The following is a 21,490-nucleotide window of genomic DNA, read 5'->3' on the forward strand; positions in this document are numbered from 1 at the left end:
TACTTGGAAAATTGGATCAGCTGATTAATTTGTGATCCTTGGTGCACTCATGGGCTTCTACCAGGATATCCCACAGAGTTCCGATATTTGCCATTGGTTATTCCATAACTTAATTTTACTTTTAAACAATTTTATTGAACTTCAAGTGCAGTAGAACATAAGCATCGTCAACTTAAAGAGTTCAATATTTTCCAACAAAATTACAATACCTCTTTAACCCTCTCATACTATCAAGACCACTCCCTAATGGAATCTCTTTATTGGTGGACTTACCTTCAACATGAGTTTTACTAATTTCTCACACACTAAAGTCAATCAAATTAGTACAAATATATCATGATAACCAAATCACTACAACATTACAATCACTACCATTCCCCATCTGTATTTACTTGAAAACCATATTGTTAAGCAAAGTACATAACCCTCTCCAGAGTCATCACATTTCCCCATATATCAAGAACAAGATAACCCCTACCCCACCCCATCCCGACACATAAGCTGTAACCTTCCTCCAACCTTCGCCAGTCTACCCCAGTCACGCAATGGTACAGTCCCTGTTTGTCTAGACTCTGTCAGAAGCAAAGGGGGTCTCGTTTCTTATAATCCCTTATGCTCTTATAACTGACAAACGGTCTCTCTCCCCCTCCCCACCTCACTGGAGTTCGGCCATCATGCTGTTTGGTTGTCTTTCAGTTTCAGATTTCCTTATTTGACGAGGTGTTGGGATTTGGAAGAGACTACGGAAACAGTGACAGACTTACCTTTCTGTCCTCGCTCCCCGATAAAGCCTTGCTCTCCTTGAAGTCCTGGAAGGCCCGGTAATCCAGGCTGGCATATTTGTTCAGCTGCAAATCAAATTTAAAATAAAGTACTGCTCTAGGTCTCTTCATCGTAGATCAGCGAAATACAACATCTTTAAAGTGTACTATGGAGTAATTAGTTACCTGGTAATTGCCTTCCCTTGAATTTAGCTAGACCAGACACAAAGGTAATGCTTCCCTATACCCAGATGGAAGTGAAGGGATGTTTCCTGAGTTACCCTTTTCCATCCAGCATCTCCCCTCTTCTGTCCATCATTTCATCCCCCCTCCTTCCATTCAGCATCTCCTGCGGCCGCTGCTGCTGCTTCTCCCGATGAGCAGCAGCGGGGGAAAGCAAGGAGAAGCAGGCTGAGGCCGCAGCGCTTGGGAGCATGCTGCGGTCTCTGCCGGTCCTCAGCCCCGGAACAGGAAGTTGACGTCAGAGGGGCAGAGGATCAGCAGAGGCCGCAGCGTACGCCTGAGCACTGTAGCCCTGTGCCTCCTACTCCTTTCTTTCACCACCTCCCCTCCTCCCCCTCGGGCAAGGGCACCTATCCTGTCTGGAAAAAAAAAGGTGCCAGTACGCCATACTGGCGCAAAAAAAAAAAAGCCCTGGATATGAGGGATAGATCTGATGGTTATCAGCAGGGGCGTATCTGAGATTCGGCGGTAGGGGGGGCAGGGGCTAGAGTGAGGGAGCACATTATAACCCCCCTACCGCTGCCGCCCCCCCCGCCGCCGTCGTCAACCCTCCCCCCCTACCGCCGTTAACCCTCCCCCGCCTACCGCCAACCCTTTCCCCGCCTACCGCCGTCACCTACCCTGAGGTCCGCTCCTGTCGGTTTTTTAAACTATTACTTCAGCTGGCGGGGGACCCCAACCCCCGCCAGCCCAGCCGAGGTCTTCTTTAACTTCATCTTCATCCTTGTGCTGTTAAAGCTGCATGATGCATCCTTCCAGTTGGACGGAGTTTGACGTCGCAGCACGTTGTACGGACGTCAACGTGCTGCGACGTCAAACTCCGTCCAACTGGAAGGATGCATCATGCAGCTTTAGCAGCACGAGGATGAAGGTGAAGTTAAAGAAGACCTCGGCTGGGCTTCAGCTGAAGTAATAGTTTAAAAAACCAGCAGGAGCGGACCTCGGGGTAGGTAACGGCGGTAGGCGGGGAAAGGGTTGGCGGTAGGCGGGGGAGGGTTAACGGCGGTAGGGGGGTCCAGGGCGAAATCTGCGGGGGCCCAGGCCCCTGTGGCCCCACGCAGATACGCCCCTGGTTATCAGAAATACTACAGAGCACGAACTGTGCAATTTTTGCAACATGTTATGCTTATATGGCAACATCATTTCTTGATTGCTGTTAGCAGTTTATGGCTGCTTTTGTTTTTCCTATGTTGCTGCTTGTGCTGGTTAACATTGGGTATGTGTGTGTTTTGCCTAATAAAATAGAAGTATTACAAAAAAAACCCCAAACAAACCAGCCAGTTATTGTACCTGTAGCACTAAAACACTAATGAACACAGACTGCCCGATATTCAACCTGTGACAGTTAAGAAGCGCCTGAGCCGCTCAATGCTGGAGTGTTTGCAGATCCCAGCATTGGCTATCAGGGTCTCTGCAGTCACCTAAAAGTTAACCGGTCACTGGCCAATACTCAGACTGACACCCAGTTAACTTCACTGCATAAAGTTAAGACAGCCTTTAAGCTGTCCTAACTTTAAGTGGTTGCTTAGCTGGTTAACAGACTGAAAATTGCAACTAACCCGATAAGCAGGCACTCCAACTCTGCTCCACCCCAACTTGCCCCTAACCTAACCAATTAGGAGATGGCTAGTTAGCAGCAATATTTAAAGACACTGACCAGTGGCGTAGCCAGACCTCGATTGGGGGGGGGGGGGGAAGAGCCCATAGTGTGGGGGAGCACTCTTTGGTCCACCTCCCTGATGCACCCCTCCCCTGCCGCATCATCATACCTTGGCTGGCGGGGGTCCCCAACCCCCTCCATCTGAAGCATTTGTCCCACGCTGGTCTCACCTTGCCTGCCCTGCTCTTCTCAGTTGCGCCATGCACACTTGTTTTAACCCTTTAGTGTCCAATGTTCCCATCAATCTGTTCCCATATGGCTTATTACAGGAACATTGGACACTAAAGGGTTTTTAATGAAACTGAGAATACGAGTGTGATGGCGTGACGGAGAAGAGCAGGGCAGGTAATGCTGAGAGACCAGCGCGGGACAAACGCTTCAGCTGGTGGGGGTTGGAGACCCCCGCCAGCCATACCAGGGGCCCCAGAGCCAATTTGGGGGGGGGGGCAGACCCCCGTGGCTCTCCCGTAGCTACGCCACTGGCACTGACCAATTAAGTGCCGCTGAATATTGTGTGCCGGGTCACTCAGTGGGTTTAATCCTCCCCAGTAAAACCCTTTTGAATATTGAGCGGAGATTTTTTTGTACCCTCAAAAACGTAATTAGCCAGAAAACAAACATCTAAATGCACAATTTATAAACACCTAAAAATAAAAGCTCTATCCACAATTAATGCAGCGGCCAAAAAAAAAATTGCGGTCCTTTTACAAAGGCGCGCTGAAAAATGGCCTGCGGTAGTGTAGGCCCGGGTTTTGGGTGCACACAGACTCATTTTTCAGCGCACCTGTAAAAAAAGGCCTGTTTTTTTGCCGAAAATAGACGTGCGGCAAAATCAAAATTGCCGCGCGTCCATTTTGGGTCTGAGACCTTACCGCCAGCCACAGACCTAGCGGTAAAGAATTTGGGCAGTAATGACCTACGCGAGTCAGATGCCAATTGGCACGTGTCCGCTACACGCGCCAGAAAATATTTTTCAGACACGCGCAGCGGGCGCTCACCAAAAATGAAATTACTGCATGAGCCATGCGGTTGTCAGGCGGTAACTCCATTCTGGCGCACGTGGACGCTAACACGGCTTAGTAAAAGCACCCCATTTTTTTTAAGGGTCCAGATACTCACAAGCAGGAGGACCGGGAGGCCCAGGAGGACCCTGAGGTCCAGGTGTACCGCGCTGTCCATTTGCTCCTGGAGGGCCTGGTATGGCAAATCCTGGTAAACCAGTATCACCCTTCTGTCCGCTCTCCCCTGGAAAACCAGGTGATCCAGGTGGGCCAGTACTGGAAATACCTGGGCAGGAAGAGTGAGGTTTGTCAAGGGTTTTAATATACACTAGTAAAAAAGGCCCGTTTCTTAACGCAATGAAACGGGCGCTAGCAATGTAATGAGTTCCTGCCATTAATGTTTCCACGGTTGGATTATGAATATAATTGTTGTTTACATGTGTAAGAATCTTTATATACAATATTTTTTGTGTAAACGGTGTTACAATGTGGTAAATGTTTTCCTTGTTCAGGCCCTTCAATCAGTTTAACAATCACATCAGAAGAGCTCCTTACGCGTGAGAATGCAACATACAGTTGCCCATGTGAGAGACTGAGAGAGAGATACACAGAGTGATTGAGTGTGTGTGTGTGTGTGAGTGACAAAGTGATTAAATGTTTGTCTTCCCTTCCGTTCTGTGCACTTGCCTCCACTGACGTTCGTACCTCCCTGTATATGATTGTTTGTTAGAGATTCAATCCACTCCACTTCCCTCCTCCAAGTTCCATTCTGTCTGATTGGTTCTTCGTTGACAGTGAGAGCCAATGAAACGCTGAACTACAGACTTACGAACCCTACACTGCCACAGTGCCACGGAGTCAGCTTCAGAATGTTGGAGGTTCTTTTTATTATATGGGATATTTTTCATTATTTTATAACATTACACATGTTTATAGCATGCAACGCTGCCAAGACCATTTTATGTGGCAAATAACACGCCCCATGATATTGTGTAGAACAACTCATCACCCCCTTTGTGAAAGCAATCACTTATCCCGCTCCCTTGTGTCTTCCAGCCGAGATGAAAACCACCAGACGTTTACACTGGTTCATCCTGGAAACTGGGGCCAATTTTGACAGTACAAACTAGCTGCAGAAAAGATGGGACGTGAACATCAGAATTAAAAGGAAAAATGTTTTGGGGGAGAGGACGGGGAAGGTGTGGAATGAGTTTTATAGTTTTGTATAGGGTTTATTGAATTCAGATACAATTTTCATCACCTCCACTGGGAGTCTGTCCCACTCATTCACCACACTTTCTGATGAAAGTGAAATAGGTCTTAACCTCATTCCTTGAATCCTTCCAAACCAGCCCAAAACCCTCCGAATCAGTAATTTTTCTCTTTGTGGACGGGAGAGCGGAAAAAGTTAAAGTGAATTCAGAGTTCTGGCAGGATTTTTTTTTTGTTCCTATTCCAATTATGGGTCTGGAGTTGACAAATTTGCTGGAATGTTTACTTCTGGGTTTTAGGAGATGGTTCTTCTGTCATGCTTTGACAATAGTAGTAATACTGGCTGGTTTCAGGACTGCACAAGGTCTCTCATAGGATAATGTCACAGCCTTAGTTTCATTCTCCATCTCTTTTGTAGGAGAGCACAACCCACTTCTCGAGGGACTAGAGGGCATGAAATGAGATTGAAGGGGGGCAGACTCAAGAAAAAATGTCAGGAAGTATTTTTTCACGGAGGGATGCTTGGAATGCCCTCCCGTGGGAGGTGGTGGAGAGGAAAACGGTAACGGAATTCAAACATGCGTGGGATAAACATAAAGGAAGCCTGTTCCGAGGGAATGGATCCTCAGAAGCTTAACCGAGATTGGGTGGCAGAGCCAGTGGTGGGAGGCGGGGCTGGTGGTTGGGAGGCGGGGATAGTGCTGGGCAGACTTCTACGGTCTGTGCCCGGAAAAGGACAGGTACAAATCAAGGTAAGGTATACACAAAAAGTAGCACATATGAGTTTATCTTGTTGGGCAGACTGGATGGACCGTGCAGGTCTTTTTCTGCCGTCATCTACTATGTTACTATGTTTCTTGTTATGCTTTTTGCTATATGTATGTGTATATGATGATAAATTGTGGCCCAGAACATGCTGGACAAAGATCTACTATTTTATTTCATATGCAATACCTATGCTTTACACCTAGTGGGTTTTTTTTTTTGCCCCTGATGCAGCACTGAAAAGGGCGAAACATGGCCTGAGTGGAGCATCTGTTTTTTTTGTGTTTTTTTTAAATCTATTGTAGTGAATAAAATCTTTTAAATATAAGATTTTCTTCAGATAATTTTCTTTGCTTTACCACACTAGATTTTGCAGATCATCTGCCCTATTGTTTTGTTTTTTTTGGATCAGTAGATTCTAGCACTCTTACCTGGAGGTCCTGGCACTCCAGGAGGACCGTGCAAGCCTGTCAATCCACGCTCTCCTTTTTGTCCCGGAACTCCCGGCAATCCCATGTCACCTTTTGGTCCTACTCCACCTGGCCATGGTTGTGTAATGACCTATCAGAATAAGTTCCCCGTGTTATTACCATGGTTCGCACGACAGCAACATATTTCATGGGCATAAGTATTGCCATACTGGGACAGACCAAAGGTCCATCAAGCCCAGCATCCTGTTTCCAACAATGGCCAATCCAGCTCACAAATACCTGGCAAGATCCCCCAAAAAGTACTAAACATTTTATGATGCTTATCCTAGAAATAGTGGATTTCCCCAAGTCCAATTTAATAATGGTCTATGGACTTTTCCTTTAGGAAGCCGTCCAAACGTTTTAAAAACTCTGCTAAGCTAACCACCTTTACCACATTTTCTGGCAACGAATTCCAGAGTTGAATTACACATTGAGTGAAGAAAATTTTCTCCCATTAGTTTTAAATTTACTACTTTGTCGCTTCATTGCATGCCCCCTAGTCCTAGTATTTTTGGAAAGCGTAAACAGACGCTTCACGTCTACCCATTCCACTCCACTCATTATTTTATAGACTTCTATCATATCTCCTCTCAGCCGTCTTTTCTCCAAGCTGAAGAGCCCCAGCCGCTTTAGCATTTCCTCATAGGGAAGTCGTCCCATCCCCTTTATCATTTTCATTGCCCTTCTCTGCACCTTTTCTAATTCCACTATATCTTTTTTGAGATGCAGCGACCAGAACTGAACACAATATTCGAGGTGCGGTCGCACCATTGAGCGATACAAAGGCACTATAACGTCCTCAGTGCATGAAACCCTTTCTACGAGAATCCTTAAACCATGAATTTGGCAAAATAATCTATATAAAATGTAGCCTTCCGTCCTAGTGAAACGTGGCATATTGAGGCCAGGAGGAAACCTGAGGTAGATGACATTAAGAAAATGGAACTCACCTGTCCGGGAGGGCCAGGAAAACCACGATCACCTTTCATGCCCTACAAAATAAATACAGAATATTACCCTCTCAATAAGAGTCTATGACATTTCCTCTCAACAGAAACGCAGATTGAAAATATCTTCCAGACAAACTTTCAAGGAAGCTAATGGTAAATAGCAGTGAGGTGACAAACAAGTGAGACAGAAATAAAAAGGTACAAAATTCCTCTTAATATTACTGGGCTGAGGATATTTCTAAGCAGTTTTTGAAAGCAGTACGCTATTCATCTTGTTAAAACAAAAATGAGTAGGTTATTGTGTGGGGTTGAAGTCTGTTCAGCAGATAGAGTACGGACTACTATTCCTGTTGTGAGTAAGTCTAAAATCAGAAGTTATCTACCTTTCAGACAACATCCTCCTATACCATTGATTGAGTGGATTACTTCCTTCCAGAATAGTCTCTCGAAAACTGGTCATTTTCCTACCATATTAGGTTGTACAGTTTTGACGCTTATCCTCAAAAATGCAACCTCAGATCCAGGCCAAATGTCTAGATTTAGACATCTATCCCTATCTACATAGTAACATAGTAGATGATGGCAGAAAAAGACCTGCACGGTCCATCCAGTCTGCCCAACAAGATAACTCATATGTGCTACTTTTTGTGTATACCCTACTTTGATTTGTACCTGTCCTCTTCAGGGCACAGACCGTATAAGTCTGCCCAGCACTATCCCCGCCTCCCAACCACCAGCTCCTCCTCCCAACCACCGGCTCTGGCACAGGCACAGACCATATAAGTCTGCCCAGCACTATCCTCACCTCCCCACCACCAGCCCTGCCTCCCAACCACCGGCTCTGGCACAGACCGTACAAGTCTGTCCAGCACTATCCCCGCCTCCCAACCACCAGTCCCGCTTCCTACCACCGGCTCTGGCACAGACCGTATAAGTCTGCCCAGCACTATCCCCGCCTCCCAACCACCAGCCACCATTGTGGCAGATTTCCAGTCTGAAGTTTTAGAATATCATATCAGTCCCTTACAATTTGGATTTAGGAGCCTTTCACAATACTGAGATAGCACTGCTAGCATTCATTACTGATGCCAACATTTTCTTTTCTGCGATCTTACTGCAGTATTTGATACAGTCGATTATACCATTCTTCTGTACAAACTAAGGTCCCTAGGCATTACAGGAAATGTTACAATGGTTTCATGAATTTTTGTCTAACAGATACTATAAAGCCAAAATGAAAGATGCTCTGAGAGTTGGACACCTCCTCGTGGGGTGCCTCAAAGCTCCCTGCTCTCACCTTTACTATTTAACGCGTATACGACTTCATTTGACCGTGGTTTTTCTTCTCCTGGCATGCAATTTTATTCCAACGCAGATGATCTGCTCCTCTTAATTCCTGCTGCTGATAATCAGGCAACAACCCTAAGTATTTAGAGGTTTTAATTGTATCTGGATGATTGAGAACTATAGTATGATCCTTGGTTTTGTGTTTCAACATTTTTTTTTTTTTAATTTATAGAAGTGTTTATTGAAATTTGTTTAACCAGTACAACCGTCATGAAACTCAGTACATAGCAGTATATAACATTTATATCAAATCACATCCATAAGTCTGAACATAGCTAGACACCAGCAAACAAAAATGCTTAATTCAAAACTGTTTCCACTTCGAATTTTTTTTTTCAAATTTTTGCATATAATGAATCCCCCCCCGAGAACTATTCCTCCATCTAGTATGTTTCAACATTTTTATTGTCAAACCAATACAGAAATAAAGTTTTCACAAATGAATCTACAAAAGCAATTGTCATCTGTGTTCATTATCATAGTCTAACATTGTTTTCTTTTCACCCTCCCCACCCCACCCTCCCCTCTCCAGTGATATCATCCGATGATTTGACCCTTCATCCCCCCTTCCTCTTCCCGTCCCCCTCTGCCCCTCCTTCCCCTATCCCCCTCCGGACTTGTGTCCTGATAGCCCGGTGGGATCCCTCCCCCTTCCCCCCCCAAGACAAGACTAAATTACTCTGGTTGAACCTACTACTACTACTTAACATTTCTAGAGCGCTAATAGGGTTACGCAGTGCTGTACGGTTTAACAAAGAAGGACAGTCCCTGCTCAAAGGAGCTTACAATCTAAAGGACGAAATGTCAAGTTGGGGCAGTCTAGATTTCCTGAATAGAGGTATGGTGGTTAGGTGCCGAAGGCGACATTGAAGAGGTGGGCTTTGAGCAAGGATTTGAGGATGAGCAGGGAGGGGGCCTGGCGAATGGGCTCAGGGAGTTTATTCCAGGCATGGGGTGAGGCGAGGCAGAAAGGGCGGAACCTGGAGTTGGCGGTGGTGGAGAAGGGAACTGAAAGGAGGGATTTGTCTTGAGAGCGGAGGTTACGGGTAGGAGCGTAGGGGGAGATGAGAGTAGAGAGGTAGTGAGGGGCTGCAGATCGAGTGCATTTGTAGGTTAGTAGGAGAAGCTTGAACTGTATGCGGTACCTAATTGGAAGCCAGTGAAGTGATTTAAGGAGAGGGGTGAACCATTGTATGAATTCTGTTCCCGAGAAGCTGTTACTGCCTGATGGCCTCTCTCTATAAATAGAGCGTAAATCCAAGGTTCTAGGTGTATATTTGGATACAACTTTATCTTTCAAATTTCAAGTTACTGCTGTTGTACAGACGATTTTTTTTTTTTTTAAACTCCATCAACTCCGTAATATCTGCTACCTATTTTTTGGGGAAAACATTTTTCTATATTTGTGCCCATTTTGTCACATTTAGATTACCGTAATGGTTTATATTGTTCTCTTACAGACCGATTACATTCCAAACTTCAAATTCTTCAAAACCCAGCAGCTAAACTGATCTTTCATATAAAAAAATTTGATAGAGCTGCTACTTCCCTTATCAGTCTACACTGGTTGTCACTCCATTTTAAGGGAATGCCCCAACCTGCTCACGCCTCTCCCATGGCCACACCCCCTTTGCAGATTCACATGGAAATACTTAGGGGCTATTCTACAAATGGACACATAAGTGTGTTTCCACGCAGATCTGCCGGGTCTGCCCCGTTTTGACGCCTTGCATCCGTTAGAACACTTTTCTGTGCTGAAAACTAATGCAGAAGGAGCGCCTAATATTCGACACCATATATAGAGTTCCCCCGAATGTGTACAGCATTCACATTTACAAAAGTGCATCTTGGTGAACTATTTCAATCACGAGCAGGCAGTAAGCCCTAACTAGTGGCGTACCGAGGGCGGGGTGGTGGGGGCGGTCCGCTCCGGGTGCACGCCGCCGGAGGGGTGCAGAAAGCAGCCGCATGGCTGTCGGCTCCGCTGGTTCCCTGCTCCCTCTGCCCCAGAACAGGTTCCGGGGTAGAGGGAGCAGGGAACCCGCAGAACCGACAGCTCCCAGCAGGTAAGAAAGCACCTGGGGGGGGGGGGTCGTGCTGCACCCGGGGGATGGACGGACGCCGCTGCACCAGGTGGGGGGGGGGGGGGGGGGGGGGGACGCAGCGTCGATCCACCCCGGGTGGCAGCCGACCAAGGATCGCCACTGGCCATAACTGTTCCCCAGCAATTCCTCCAGGGCTCGGAACAAGTTAAAAAAAGCAGAGTACTGAATTTACTCTGGTACTGGTGCACTGCCTCCAGGGCAGACGCAAACCAGAAGGGAAGTGAAAGCCCTGCATTCATGAAAAACAAGAGAGAGAGAGAGAGGTGGTGAACATGGGGACAGCTCCATCCAACCTACGCTTACATCCTTTGTGCTCAGTGCTGCAGCAGAACCCAGACTACGAACAGGGGCCAAAAATTAAAACATAAATCCCCTGATATTTAAAACCATTTAAGCAGCCAGGCATGGCTCCTGGCCGGTTAAATGGCACTTAAACGGCTATCCAGCAATATTCAGCGTGAGATCGACCGTTTATCACCCGCTGAATATTGCCAGTTAGCTCTTAGCGGATAACCAGTTTTCTCGCTCGATATAATCGGCTATCCGCTAATATTCAGCACATCGCCGGCCAAATCTGACAGCCAAACTAGGCCGCTGCAATAGCAGACCCATTATTGGCCGGTTTAAACTTATCCGGCCAGAGCTGAATATTAGCTTGGCTGGTTAAGTTTAAACCGGACATGCAATGCCGGTCACTGGAAACAGCCTGGAATTGAATGTCAGGGCTCAGCACCAACCGCTGGAGGCGGCCCAGCTTACCCTCGAGGTCTGAATATCAGCCCCCCCCAAAATTACATACTTAGCAAATAAAGAACCCTGCTTACCCTTTCCCCAGGTCTCCCCGGAGAACCCGGTATACCAGGATCACCTTGAAAGCCCTGGAAGAAAGAAGAGGACAAATGTGAGGGTTATTTCACTATACCTTCAAGGAAACGGTTGAAAAATGACCCTAGGAATGGAACCACAGAAGCCCTCACCTCTGTGCCGGGTAGGCCCTTTTCTCCGTCTTTGCCAGGTTTCCCCTTCAAAAAGTAAATGCACAAGTCAATGCGATTGTGCGACTCATGTAGGACAGACTTTTAATGGTGAAACTGAGTATCTGAGAACCGTCTGCAGTAGAGGTGTGTTGACGTGTTCATTGAATCATGCAATTAGATTAGCTCCACATTACCATCTGCTCTATAATAAGAGGTTAAAGCAAGTGACAGTACAGCGAAGGAACCTCTCGCAGAACGTGTTCAGAAATGTCTTTATTAAAAAGTTCTGCTGTTAATAAATGACAAAAAACTTCCCCCAGCGGAGGCTATCTTAAGCCTAGCAGGAAAAGGCCTCAAAGAGCTTCCATGTCCTAAATTGATCTGTAGAAGCTATAACGGGTCTCTGGACCCTGCTTTCATCCTTGGCCAAAAAACCTGCTATTGCGTTCTTTTATTGATCTGATTACTGGTAGACACAATTTATATATGTGTCATACACTGTTCAGAAGGAATGGATCCTCAGGAGCTTAGCCGAGATTGGATGACAGAGCCGGTAGTGGGAGGCGGGGATAGTGCTGGGCAGACTTGTACGGTCTGTGCCCTGAAAAAAAAAAACAGGTACAAATCAAGGTAAGGTACACACAAAAAAGTGGCACATTTCTTGGGCACACTGGATGGACCGTGCAGGTCTTTTTCTGCCGTCATCTACTATGTTACCTTCATAGACAATTAAATTGATTATATAATATTTAACACCACACTTAGCTTTATAGTGAGTGCTCTCAGAACAGCGTGACGTGCCGTTTTCCTCTTTCTGTTATTAATTGTTATTAATGTGCCAAGCCGACGATGGCCAGCGTTTCACACGGCTGCTTCAGGGCTTCGGTCTCACATTTGAAAGAAAGGTCAGCACTACATGTCCACGCTCTTCTATGAGACTGAAGCCCTGAAGCAGCTGTGCGAAACGCTGGCCATCGTCGGCTTGGCATATTAATAACAGAAAGAGGAAAACGGCACGTCACGCTGTTCTGAGAGCACTCACTATAAAGCTAAGTGTGGTGTTAAATATTATATAATCAATTTAATTGTCTATGAAGGTAACATAGTAGATGACGGCAGAAAAAGACCTGCACGGTCCATCCAGTGTGCCCAAGAAATGTGCCACTTTTTTGTGTATAACTTACCTTGATTTGTACCTGTTTTTTTTTTCAGGGCACAGACCGTACAAGTCTGCCCAGCACTATCCCCGCCTCCCACTACCGGCTCTGTCATCCAATCTCGGCTAAGCTCCTGAGGATCCATTCCTTCTGAACAGTGTATGACACATATATAAATTGCGTCTACCAGTAATCAGATCAATAAAAGAACGCAATAGCAGGTTTTTTGGCCAAGGATGAAAGCAGGGTCCAGAGACCCGTTATAGCTTCTACAGATCAATTTAGGACCTGGAAGCTCTTTGAGGCCTTTTCCTGCTAGGCTTAAGATAGCCTCCGCTGGGGGAAGTTTTTTGTCATTTATTAACAGCAGATCCTTTTTTTGTTTTATTTGTGACCGTTTGATCTGCATCCGAACCAACATTAGTATTTAGTTTATTAAAAAGGTTCTTCTAAAACATTGAGGGAGACCCGACACGACTCGTGTTTCAGCCTAACCGGCCTGCATCAGGGGTCTAAAAGGTATAAAAATTGTACAAAATAATCAAACATATGAAATGTATACATAAACATCCATAAATTATATATAGAAAGATGTATATTTATCTTTCTATTTATATAATTTGTTTATGTTTCAGAAGAACTTTTTAATAAAGACATTTCTGAACACAATCCTTTCCTCTTCTGTCACTTGCTTGGCGTTTTCCCTTCAGTGGAGCATTTTGACTTCTGTTTGAAATTGTCTATAATAAGAGGTTAACAAACGCTTGGGCCGGGGCTTCCTATAATTCAAGATCACTAGACTGAAATGTGGTACAGTTAGCAAGCCAGTTGCAAGAACGAGATGCAGCCGCAGGTATGCAGAAGACACTTGGCTAGCCCTAGCTTTGGAAGCCCTCCTCCCAGGGCATCATGGTACCTGTAGTCCTTGCATATGTAAGCAGTACCACAAGCCCCACAATGTGCCACAAGGGGAGGTAGATTTTGTCAAGAAGCTCAAAGTCTCCTGCCAAGCACTAGACAAATTCTTTGCTTTGGAGATAGAGAACAACCAACATTGCCCTTCAAGGCTTTCAAATTTTTCTCAAACAAACTGACTACATGAAAAAAGTAAGGTTCTCGTGCCACGTCAGAAGCCACTATCAGCTCTCAAAGGAAATTTTGAGGTTGCTACTTACTCTCTTGCCTAGTTCTCCCGGTTCTCCCTTTTCCCCTTTCGTACCGCCTGGTGGACCCTGGCAACAGATTCAAACTTAAGTCTCAGTCCATGGGTGCTCCATGCAGATAAGAATGTTCTGAGAGGAAGCCAGAAGGCTCACATCTTACTTACAGGGAAACCAGTGGGTCCTGGAGGCCCCAGTGGGCCACGTTCACCAGGATCACCCTGTCAAATGTGACAAAAAGAACAGGTTACAGAATAAAATCCAGCTTCCTAAAGCAAAGCTACCACTTCTACAAAGAAACATGATTATCCCCCAACTAAGATCAGATTACCATCATATTTAAGGTGACACAGTATTAATAGGAGAGCAAGATGCCAGAAAATGTAATAAAAGCAGTTAGCTTAGCGGAGTTTAAAAAAGGTTTGGAAGGCTTCCTAAAGGAAAAGTCCATAGACCATTATTAAAATGGACTTGGGGAAATCCACTGCTTATTTCTACAATAAGCAGCATAAAATGTATTGTACTGTTTTGGGATCTTGCCAGGTACTTGTGACCTGGATTGGCCACTGTGGAAACAGGATGCTGGGCTTGATGGACCTTCGGTCTGTCCCAGTATGGCAATACTTATGTACTTATATGTACTTGTGTACCGTCCGGCCGATAGTCAGAGTGATTTAAGTGGGCAGGAGAGGCTCCGGCCCGCTTAAATCACAGAAAGACCCAACCGCTTATATCCGGCGACACTAAACTGGGCAACGCTGCTGAATATTGTATCTGATCACCAGATCCTCCAAAGTAGCATTTTCAGAAATGCTTCCTGTTTCATGCACAGGACCCCAGAGGCAGGTAGAGCTCCACAGTCTCAATGCGTAGTTGAGACGATGGTGCAGGGGATGAGGGATTTAGATTTGTTAGGAACTGGGAAACATTCTGGGAAAGGGGGAGCCTGATCCAAAAGGATGGGCTCCACCTTAACTGGAATGGAACCAGGCTGCTGGCACGAACATTTAAAAAGGAGATAGAGCAGCTTTCAAACTAAAATGGGGGAGAGGGGGGAAGCCAACGGTCACCCAGGAGCGCATGCTTCGGTGTGGAGTATCCTTGAACGATACTATTGAAACAGGATCTTTAGGGAGGTTTCAATAATGGTGAAAGAGAGCCAGGAGTGTTTAATGGGAGAACAGAGTAATGGATGCAAATTATCACCATCAACTTCACAGTGGAGGAGTGGCCTAGTGGTTAGAGTGGTGGACTTTGGTCCTGGGGAACTGGGTTCAATTCCCACTGCAGGCACAGGCAGCTCCTTGTGACTCTGGGCAAGTCACTTAACCCTCCATTGCCCCATGTAAGCCGCATTGAGCCTGCCATGAGTGGGAAAGTGCGGGGTACAAGCAGGGTACAAATGTAACAAAAATAAAATAGATACTATTCCCCTCCGAAGGGACACCACCTTGTAAGTGGTGGAGGGGCTTCTGTGTTTCAATGACTTAGAAGGCTATGCTGAAGGGTTACCCATATCAGACAGGCCTCTGAGGAGAAACCAGACAAAGAGTGTCCCAAATTAGGGAGAGGGGAAAGATGGTGACCTGAAGCTCGTAGACTCAACGGCCCAGCTGTCGTCTGAAGTTCAGTTTTTGTTAACTTGAAATTTCCTCTCTGCATTGCAGTTGCCTTAACCGAGGAAGGGGACAATGGAGGGTCAGCCGCCGATGACCAGCGTTTTGTCCCCTGTGCAGCAAGTGTGGGACCGCTGTGTGACGAGCTGCCCATAGATGACTGGGTTGATGAGTCCTTTGATTAGCGCCGACGAAGGAGCGTCGATGCTCTTGGACCTGGAAACAACTTCATCGCTCAAAAATCATTTAACCACCATGCCCAAAGGAGTGGAGGAGTGAGTCAGGAGTGTATGCTGAAACGGAAGTCGTTTACAGCTGAACCCGTGTCGGCGGTGCTACTCCTAAACCCTTAAGAGTTATCAGCTTGGAGTTTTTGGCTCCCGTGGAGGTTGCATTGAATGTCATCTGGAGGGTGCTCCAGGACCTGACGGTGGTAGAGAATGACTTTGCTTCAGATATAGTCTTGTTAATGAGCCACATGGATAATCTAATCAAATCCTTTGAGAATATACAGCAAATGAAGTTCCACTGAAGTAGGAAACGGTTAAGATTTGAAAATGATAAAAGACCAGAAAAATTTCCACAAAATGAATATTGTTACAGATGATTAATATCAAGATTGTTGTTTTCTCAGAGTTCCGGGTATTTATTTATTTTTGTTACATTTGTACCCCGCGCTTTCCCACTCATGGCAGGTTCAATGCGGCTTACATGGAGCAATGGAGGGTTAAGTGACTTGCCCAGAGTCACAAGGAGCTGCCTGTGCCTGAAGTGGGAATCGAACCCAGTTCCCCAGGACCAGAGTCCACCACCCTAACCACTAGACCACTCCTAATGTTTTTTTTTCATCTGAAATGATTCCTCTTAATAATTAATTCAAAAGGAGTGAAGCCTGTGAAACTGGGATTACTTTAATCAGCGGGAATTGGATTGGAGATTCAAGGGTTTGTATTGTTAAACAATTTCTGGTTTTAAAAGGGAAAAAAATTAAATCGGGTGTATTACTTTCATTAATATTGGACAATAAGTATGTTTCGAATGAAATTGATGGACTATGCACCGTTATGGTCTTGAAGAAACCAACCAGATGATCAATGTGGAATAATGATTTAGATAAATAATAACTGGGGATAATCGGGTTAATATCATGTTTTCTTTGTTTGCTGTTGTTTAAATTGATCTCCTTGTCTTGTTTCACTCTCCCTATTTATTTTGTGGTCTAAGAAAGAGAAAGATTGTATAAAATCCATTTATCTTGTTGAGATTGTTTTCTTCTAATATTGTTTTAATGTACAATCATCTCTGTTTTACTGTTTTGCAAGCGATCCTTGTAAAATGAAAAAAATTATAAATAAATGATTAAAACAAAAATAGATACTATTGGAGATTCTACATGGAATGTTGCTATTCCACTAGCAACATTCCATGTAGAAGGCTGCGCAGGCTTCTGTTTCTGTGAGTCTGACGTCCTGCACGTACGCGCAGGACGTCAGACTCACAGAAGCAGAAGCCTGCGCGGCCACATTGGTGATCTGCAAGGGTCGACTTCTAGTGGAATAGCAACATTCCATGTAGAATCTCAAATAGTAGCAACAGTGGAGGAGTGGCCTAGTGGTTAGGGTGGTGGACTCTGGTCCTGGGGAACTGGGTTCGATTCCCACTTCAGGCACAGGCAGCTCCTTGTGACTCTGGGCAAGTCACTTAACCCTCCATTGCCCCATGTAAGCCGCATTGAGCCTGCCATGAGTGGGAAAGCGCGAGGTACAAATGTAATAAAAATAAAATAAAAAAAGCAGCTTGTAGATGCCAGGAAAAAACAAAATTTGAAGTGCCTATATAGAAATGCTAGAAGCCTAAAAAATAAGATGGGAGAGTCAGAGTACATAGCACTAAATGAAGAGGTAGATATAATAGGCATCTCAGAGGCCTGGTGGAAGGAGGACAATCAATGGAACACTGTTATCAGAGTATCAATTATGCCACAATGATTGATAGAGAGGATCAAATTGGAGAGGAGGTTGCGCTATATGTTAAAGAGGGAATTGAGTCAAACAAAATAAATATTCTGCATCTAACAGATAGCAGTGTGACATCCTTGTGGATAGAAATTTTATGTGTGAAGGGAGAGAGTATACTGGTAGGGCTGTACTACCCGTCCACAGAGACAGAACAGACAGACAGATGAAGAAATGTTTACAGAAATTAAGAAAGTTTGCAAATTGGGCAATATTATAATAAAGGGTGATTTCAATTACCCCAATATTGACTGGATAAATATTACATCAGGGAGCACCAAGGAGGTAAAATTCTTAGACATAATAAATGACTGCTTCTTGGAGCAACTGATCCAAGAACTGACAAGAGGGGGAGCTATTTTAGATCTAGTCCTTAGTGGAATGCAGGGCATAGTACGAGAGGTAATGGTGGTGTTAGATCGGCTGGGAAACAGTGATCATAACTTGATCAAATTTGAGCTGATATCTGGAGTGAAGTCTCTAAAGAAATCTACTGTAGCAGCATTTAATTTTCAAAAGGGCGACTATGTCAAAATGAGGAAACTGGTTAAAAAGAAGGTAAAAGAGTCGGCAGAAAAGGGTAGAGCTTCAAATCAGGCATGGGCATTGTTTAACAACACCATCGTGGAAGCCCAGACCAGATGTATTCCACCTATTAACAAAGGTAGAAAGAAGGGCAAACGACAGCCAGCGTAGTTAAAAAGGGGAAGTGAAAGAGGCTATTAGAGCCAAAAGAACAGCCTTCAAAGAATGGAAAACGGATCCACGTGAAGAACATAAGAAGCAGCTTAAGCAATGGCAAACTCGATGCAAAGCATTGATCATGAAGGCTAAAAGAGAATATGAAGAAAAACTTGCCTTGGAGACAAAACCTCATGGTAACACCTTTTTCAGATACATCAGAAGCAGAAAGCCTGTGAGGGAATCTGTGGGACCGTTAGATCATGAAGAAGCAAAGAGGTACTCAGGGGGGACAAGGCCATAGCGCAGAGATTGAATGAATTCCTTGCTTCAGTCTTTATGGAAAAAGATGTAGGAGATCTACTTGTACCGGAAATGGTTTTCAAGGGTGACGATACAGAGGAACTGAAAGAAATCTCTGTGAAACTGAAAGAGCCAAGTAGACAAGTTAAAGAGTGATAAATCACCTGGACCAGATGGTATACCTCCCAGTGTACTGAAAGAACTCAAACATGAAATTGCTGATCTGTTGTTAGTGATCTGTAACCTGTCTTTAAAACCATTCATAGTACCTGAAGATTGGAGGGTGGCCAATGAAACGCCAATTTTAAAAAAGGATTCCAGGGGTGATCCTGGAAATTACAGACCGGTAAGCCATGACTTTAGTGTCAGAGAAAATACTGGAAACTTTTATATTTATTTATTTGTTACATTTGTATCCCACATATCCCCACCTATTTGCAGGCTCAATGTGGCTTACATAGTACCGTAGAGGCGATCGCCAATACTGGTATGAACAAATACAGAGTGAGGTTGTGGTAAAGTAAAGGTCATGTGTGACAGACACATTGGGGAATCATAAGGAGGAAGAGTTAAGCTATGTCCAATATGAGTTTTGGTTTTGTTGTGTTGCAGGGTTAAGGCATTTAAGTTGGATCATTAGGGTATGCCTTTTTGAACAGGTTGGTTATTAGTAGTTTCCGGAAGTTTAGGTGGTCATATGTTGTTTTCACGGCGTTTGGTAATGCGTTCCATAGTTGCGTGCTTATATAGGAGAAGCTGGATGAGTAGGTTGATTTGTATTTGAGTTCTTTGCAGCTTGGGTGGTGGACATTTAGGTATGTTCGTGATGATCTTGATGTGTTTGGTAGGTCTATGAGGTCTGTCATGTATCCCGGGGCTTCGCTGTAGATGATTTTATGAACCAGGGTGCAGATTTTGAACGCAATACGTTCTTTGATTGGGAGCCAGTGTAGTTTTTCTTGTAGAGGTTTTGCGCTTTCGAATCTCGTTTTTCCAAATATGAGCCTGGCTTGTTGTGTTTTGAGCAGTTTGGAGTTTCTTTATGATTTGTTCTTTGCATCTCGCATAGATTCCATTGCAGTAGTCAAGATGGCTTAGTACCATAGATTGTACCAAGTTGCGAAATATTTCCCTCGGGAAAAATGGTTTCACTCATTTGAGCTTCCACATTGAGTGGAACATTTTCATTGTTATAGCTTTCACTTGGCTCTCTAGTGTGAGGTTTCGGTCGATTGTGACTCTGAGAATTTTCAGGCTGGCTGATATAGGAAGGGTGCAATCTGGGGTGGTTATGTTGGTGGGTTTGTATGTGTTATATTGGGATGAGAGGATGAGACAGTGTGTATTTTCTATGTTAAGTTTTAGTTGAAATGCATTATAAAGAATAAAATTATGGAACACATGGAGGGGCATAAACGAGAGGGACGCCCAGATTTTGTTGAGGTGAGGATGTCCTCGCAAAACACCCCGATGGAGGGGTGGGGAAACCTGTATTATTGAAACATGATGGACATCCATCTTTTGTTTCGATAATACGGTTGGGGACGCCCAAATCTTGAAATTTAGGTCCTTAGAGATGGTCATCCCTAGACTTGGTCGTTTCTGATTTTCGATGATAATGGAAACCAAGGACGCCCATCTCAGAAACAACCAAATGCAAGCCCTTTGGTCGTGGGAGGAGCCAGCATTTCTAGTGCAGTGGTCCCCCTGACATGCCAGGACACCCTAGGGGGCACTGCAGTGGACTTCATAAAATGCTCCCGAACATAGCTCCCTTACCTTGTGTGCTGAGCCCCCAACCCCCCCCTAAAATCCACTACCCATAACTGTACACCACTACCATAGCCCATACAGGCGAAGAGGGGCACCTAGATGTGGGTACAGTGTGTTTCTGGTGGGTTTTGGAGGGCTCGCTGTTTCCTCCACAAACTTAACAGGCAGGGAGGGGGATGAGCCTGGGTCTGCCTGCCTGAAGTGTACTGCACCCACTAAAACTGCTCCAGGGAGCTGCATACTGCTGTGATGGACCTTGAGTATGACATCTGAGGCTGGCAGGACATATTTTTAAAGATGTTGGGAGGGGGAGTAAGGGGAGGTCATCCCTGATTCTCTCTGGTGGTCATCTGGTCATTTCAGGCACCTTTTTGTGCCTTGGTCGTAAGAAAAACAGGACCAAGTAAAGTTGTCCAAGTGCTCATCAGGGACGCCCTTTTTTTCCATTATGGGTTGGGGACATCCATGTGTTAGGAATGCCCAAGTCCCGCCTTCGCTATGCCTCTGATACGCCCCCTTGAACTTTGGCCGTCCCTGCGATGGAAAGCAGTTGGGGACATCCAAAATCGACTTTTGATTATACCGATTTGGACGACCCTGTGAGAAGGATGCCCATCTTCCGATTTGTGTCGAAAGATGGGCATCCTTCTCTTTCAAAAATGAGCCTGATAGACAAACATGATTTAATGGGACAGAGTCAGCATGGGTTCAGCCAAGGGAAGTTTTGCCTCACCAATTTGCTTCATTTCTTTGAAGGCATAAATAAAAATGTGGGTAAAAGTGAGCTGGTTGATGTAGTGTATCTAGATTTTCAGAAAGCTTTTGACAAAGTTCCTCATGAGAGACTCTTGAGAAAAATAAATGTCATGGGATAGGAAGCAATGTCCTTCTGTGGATTAGGAATTGCTTACTGGACAGAAACAGAGGGTAGGGTTAAATGGCCATTTCTCTCAATGGAGGATGGTGAATAGTGGAGTGCCACAGGGATTTCTACTTGGACTGGTACTATTTAACATATTTATAAACGGAACCACAAGTGAGGGAATTCAATTCGCAGATGACACAAAATGATTCAAAGTTGTAAAAACACATACAGATTGTGAAAAATTGCAGGAATACCTTAGGAAGACTGGGCATCCAAATGGCAGATGAAATTTAATGTGGACAAATGCAAAGTGATGCACATTGGGAAGAATAATCTGAATCATAGTTACCTGATGCTGGGGTCCACCTTAGGAGTGTGATAAAGTCACATCCAGGATAGTTGGGTTAAGGCAGTGTCAGTTTGAAA

General features: G+C 44.9%; 1 protein-coding gene across 1 annotated transcript in view; it reads right to left on the reverse strand.

Annotated features, from left to right (window-relative positions):
* The window catches only part of COL4A5 (collagen type IV alpha 5 chain), a 377,606-nt gene that overhangs the window by 161,421 nt on the left and 194,695 nt on the right, over window positions 1-21,490 (reverse strand). The window contains 8 exon segments of the mRNA XM_030209194.1: window positions 765-848; window positions 3,784-3,951; window positions 6,074-6,203; window positions 7,066-7,107; window positions 11,342-11,395; window positions 11,495-11,539; window positions 13,827-13,883; window positions 13,979-14,032. Of these exon segments, the coding sequence (XP_030065054.1) occupies window positions 765-848; window positions 3,784-3,951; window positions 6,074-6,203; window positions 7,066-7,107; window positions 11,342-11,395; window positions 11,495-11,539; window positions 13,827-13,883; window positions 13,979-14,032 (634 nt within the window).

Source organism: Microcaecilia unicolor, chromosome 7 (assembly GCF_901765095.1).
Source record: "Microcaecilia unicolor chromosome 7, aMicUni1.1, whole genome shotgun sequence".
NCBI classification, from domain to species: domain Eukaryota; kingdom Metazoa; phylum Chordata; class Amphibia; order Gymnophiona; family Siphonopidae; genus Microcaecilia; species Microcaecilia unicolor.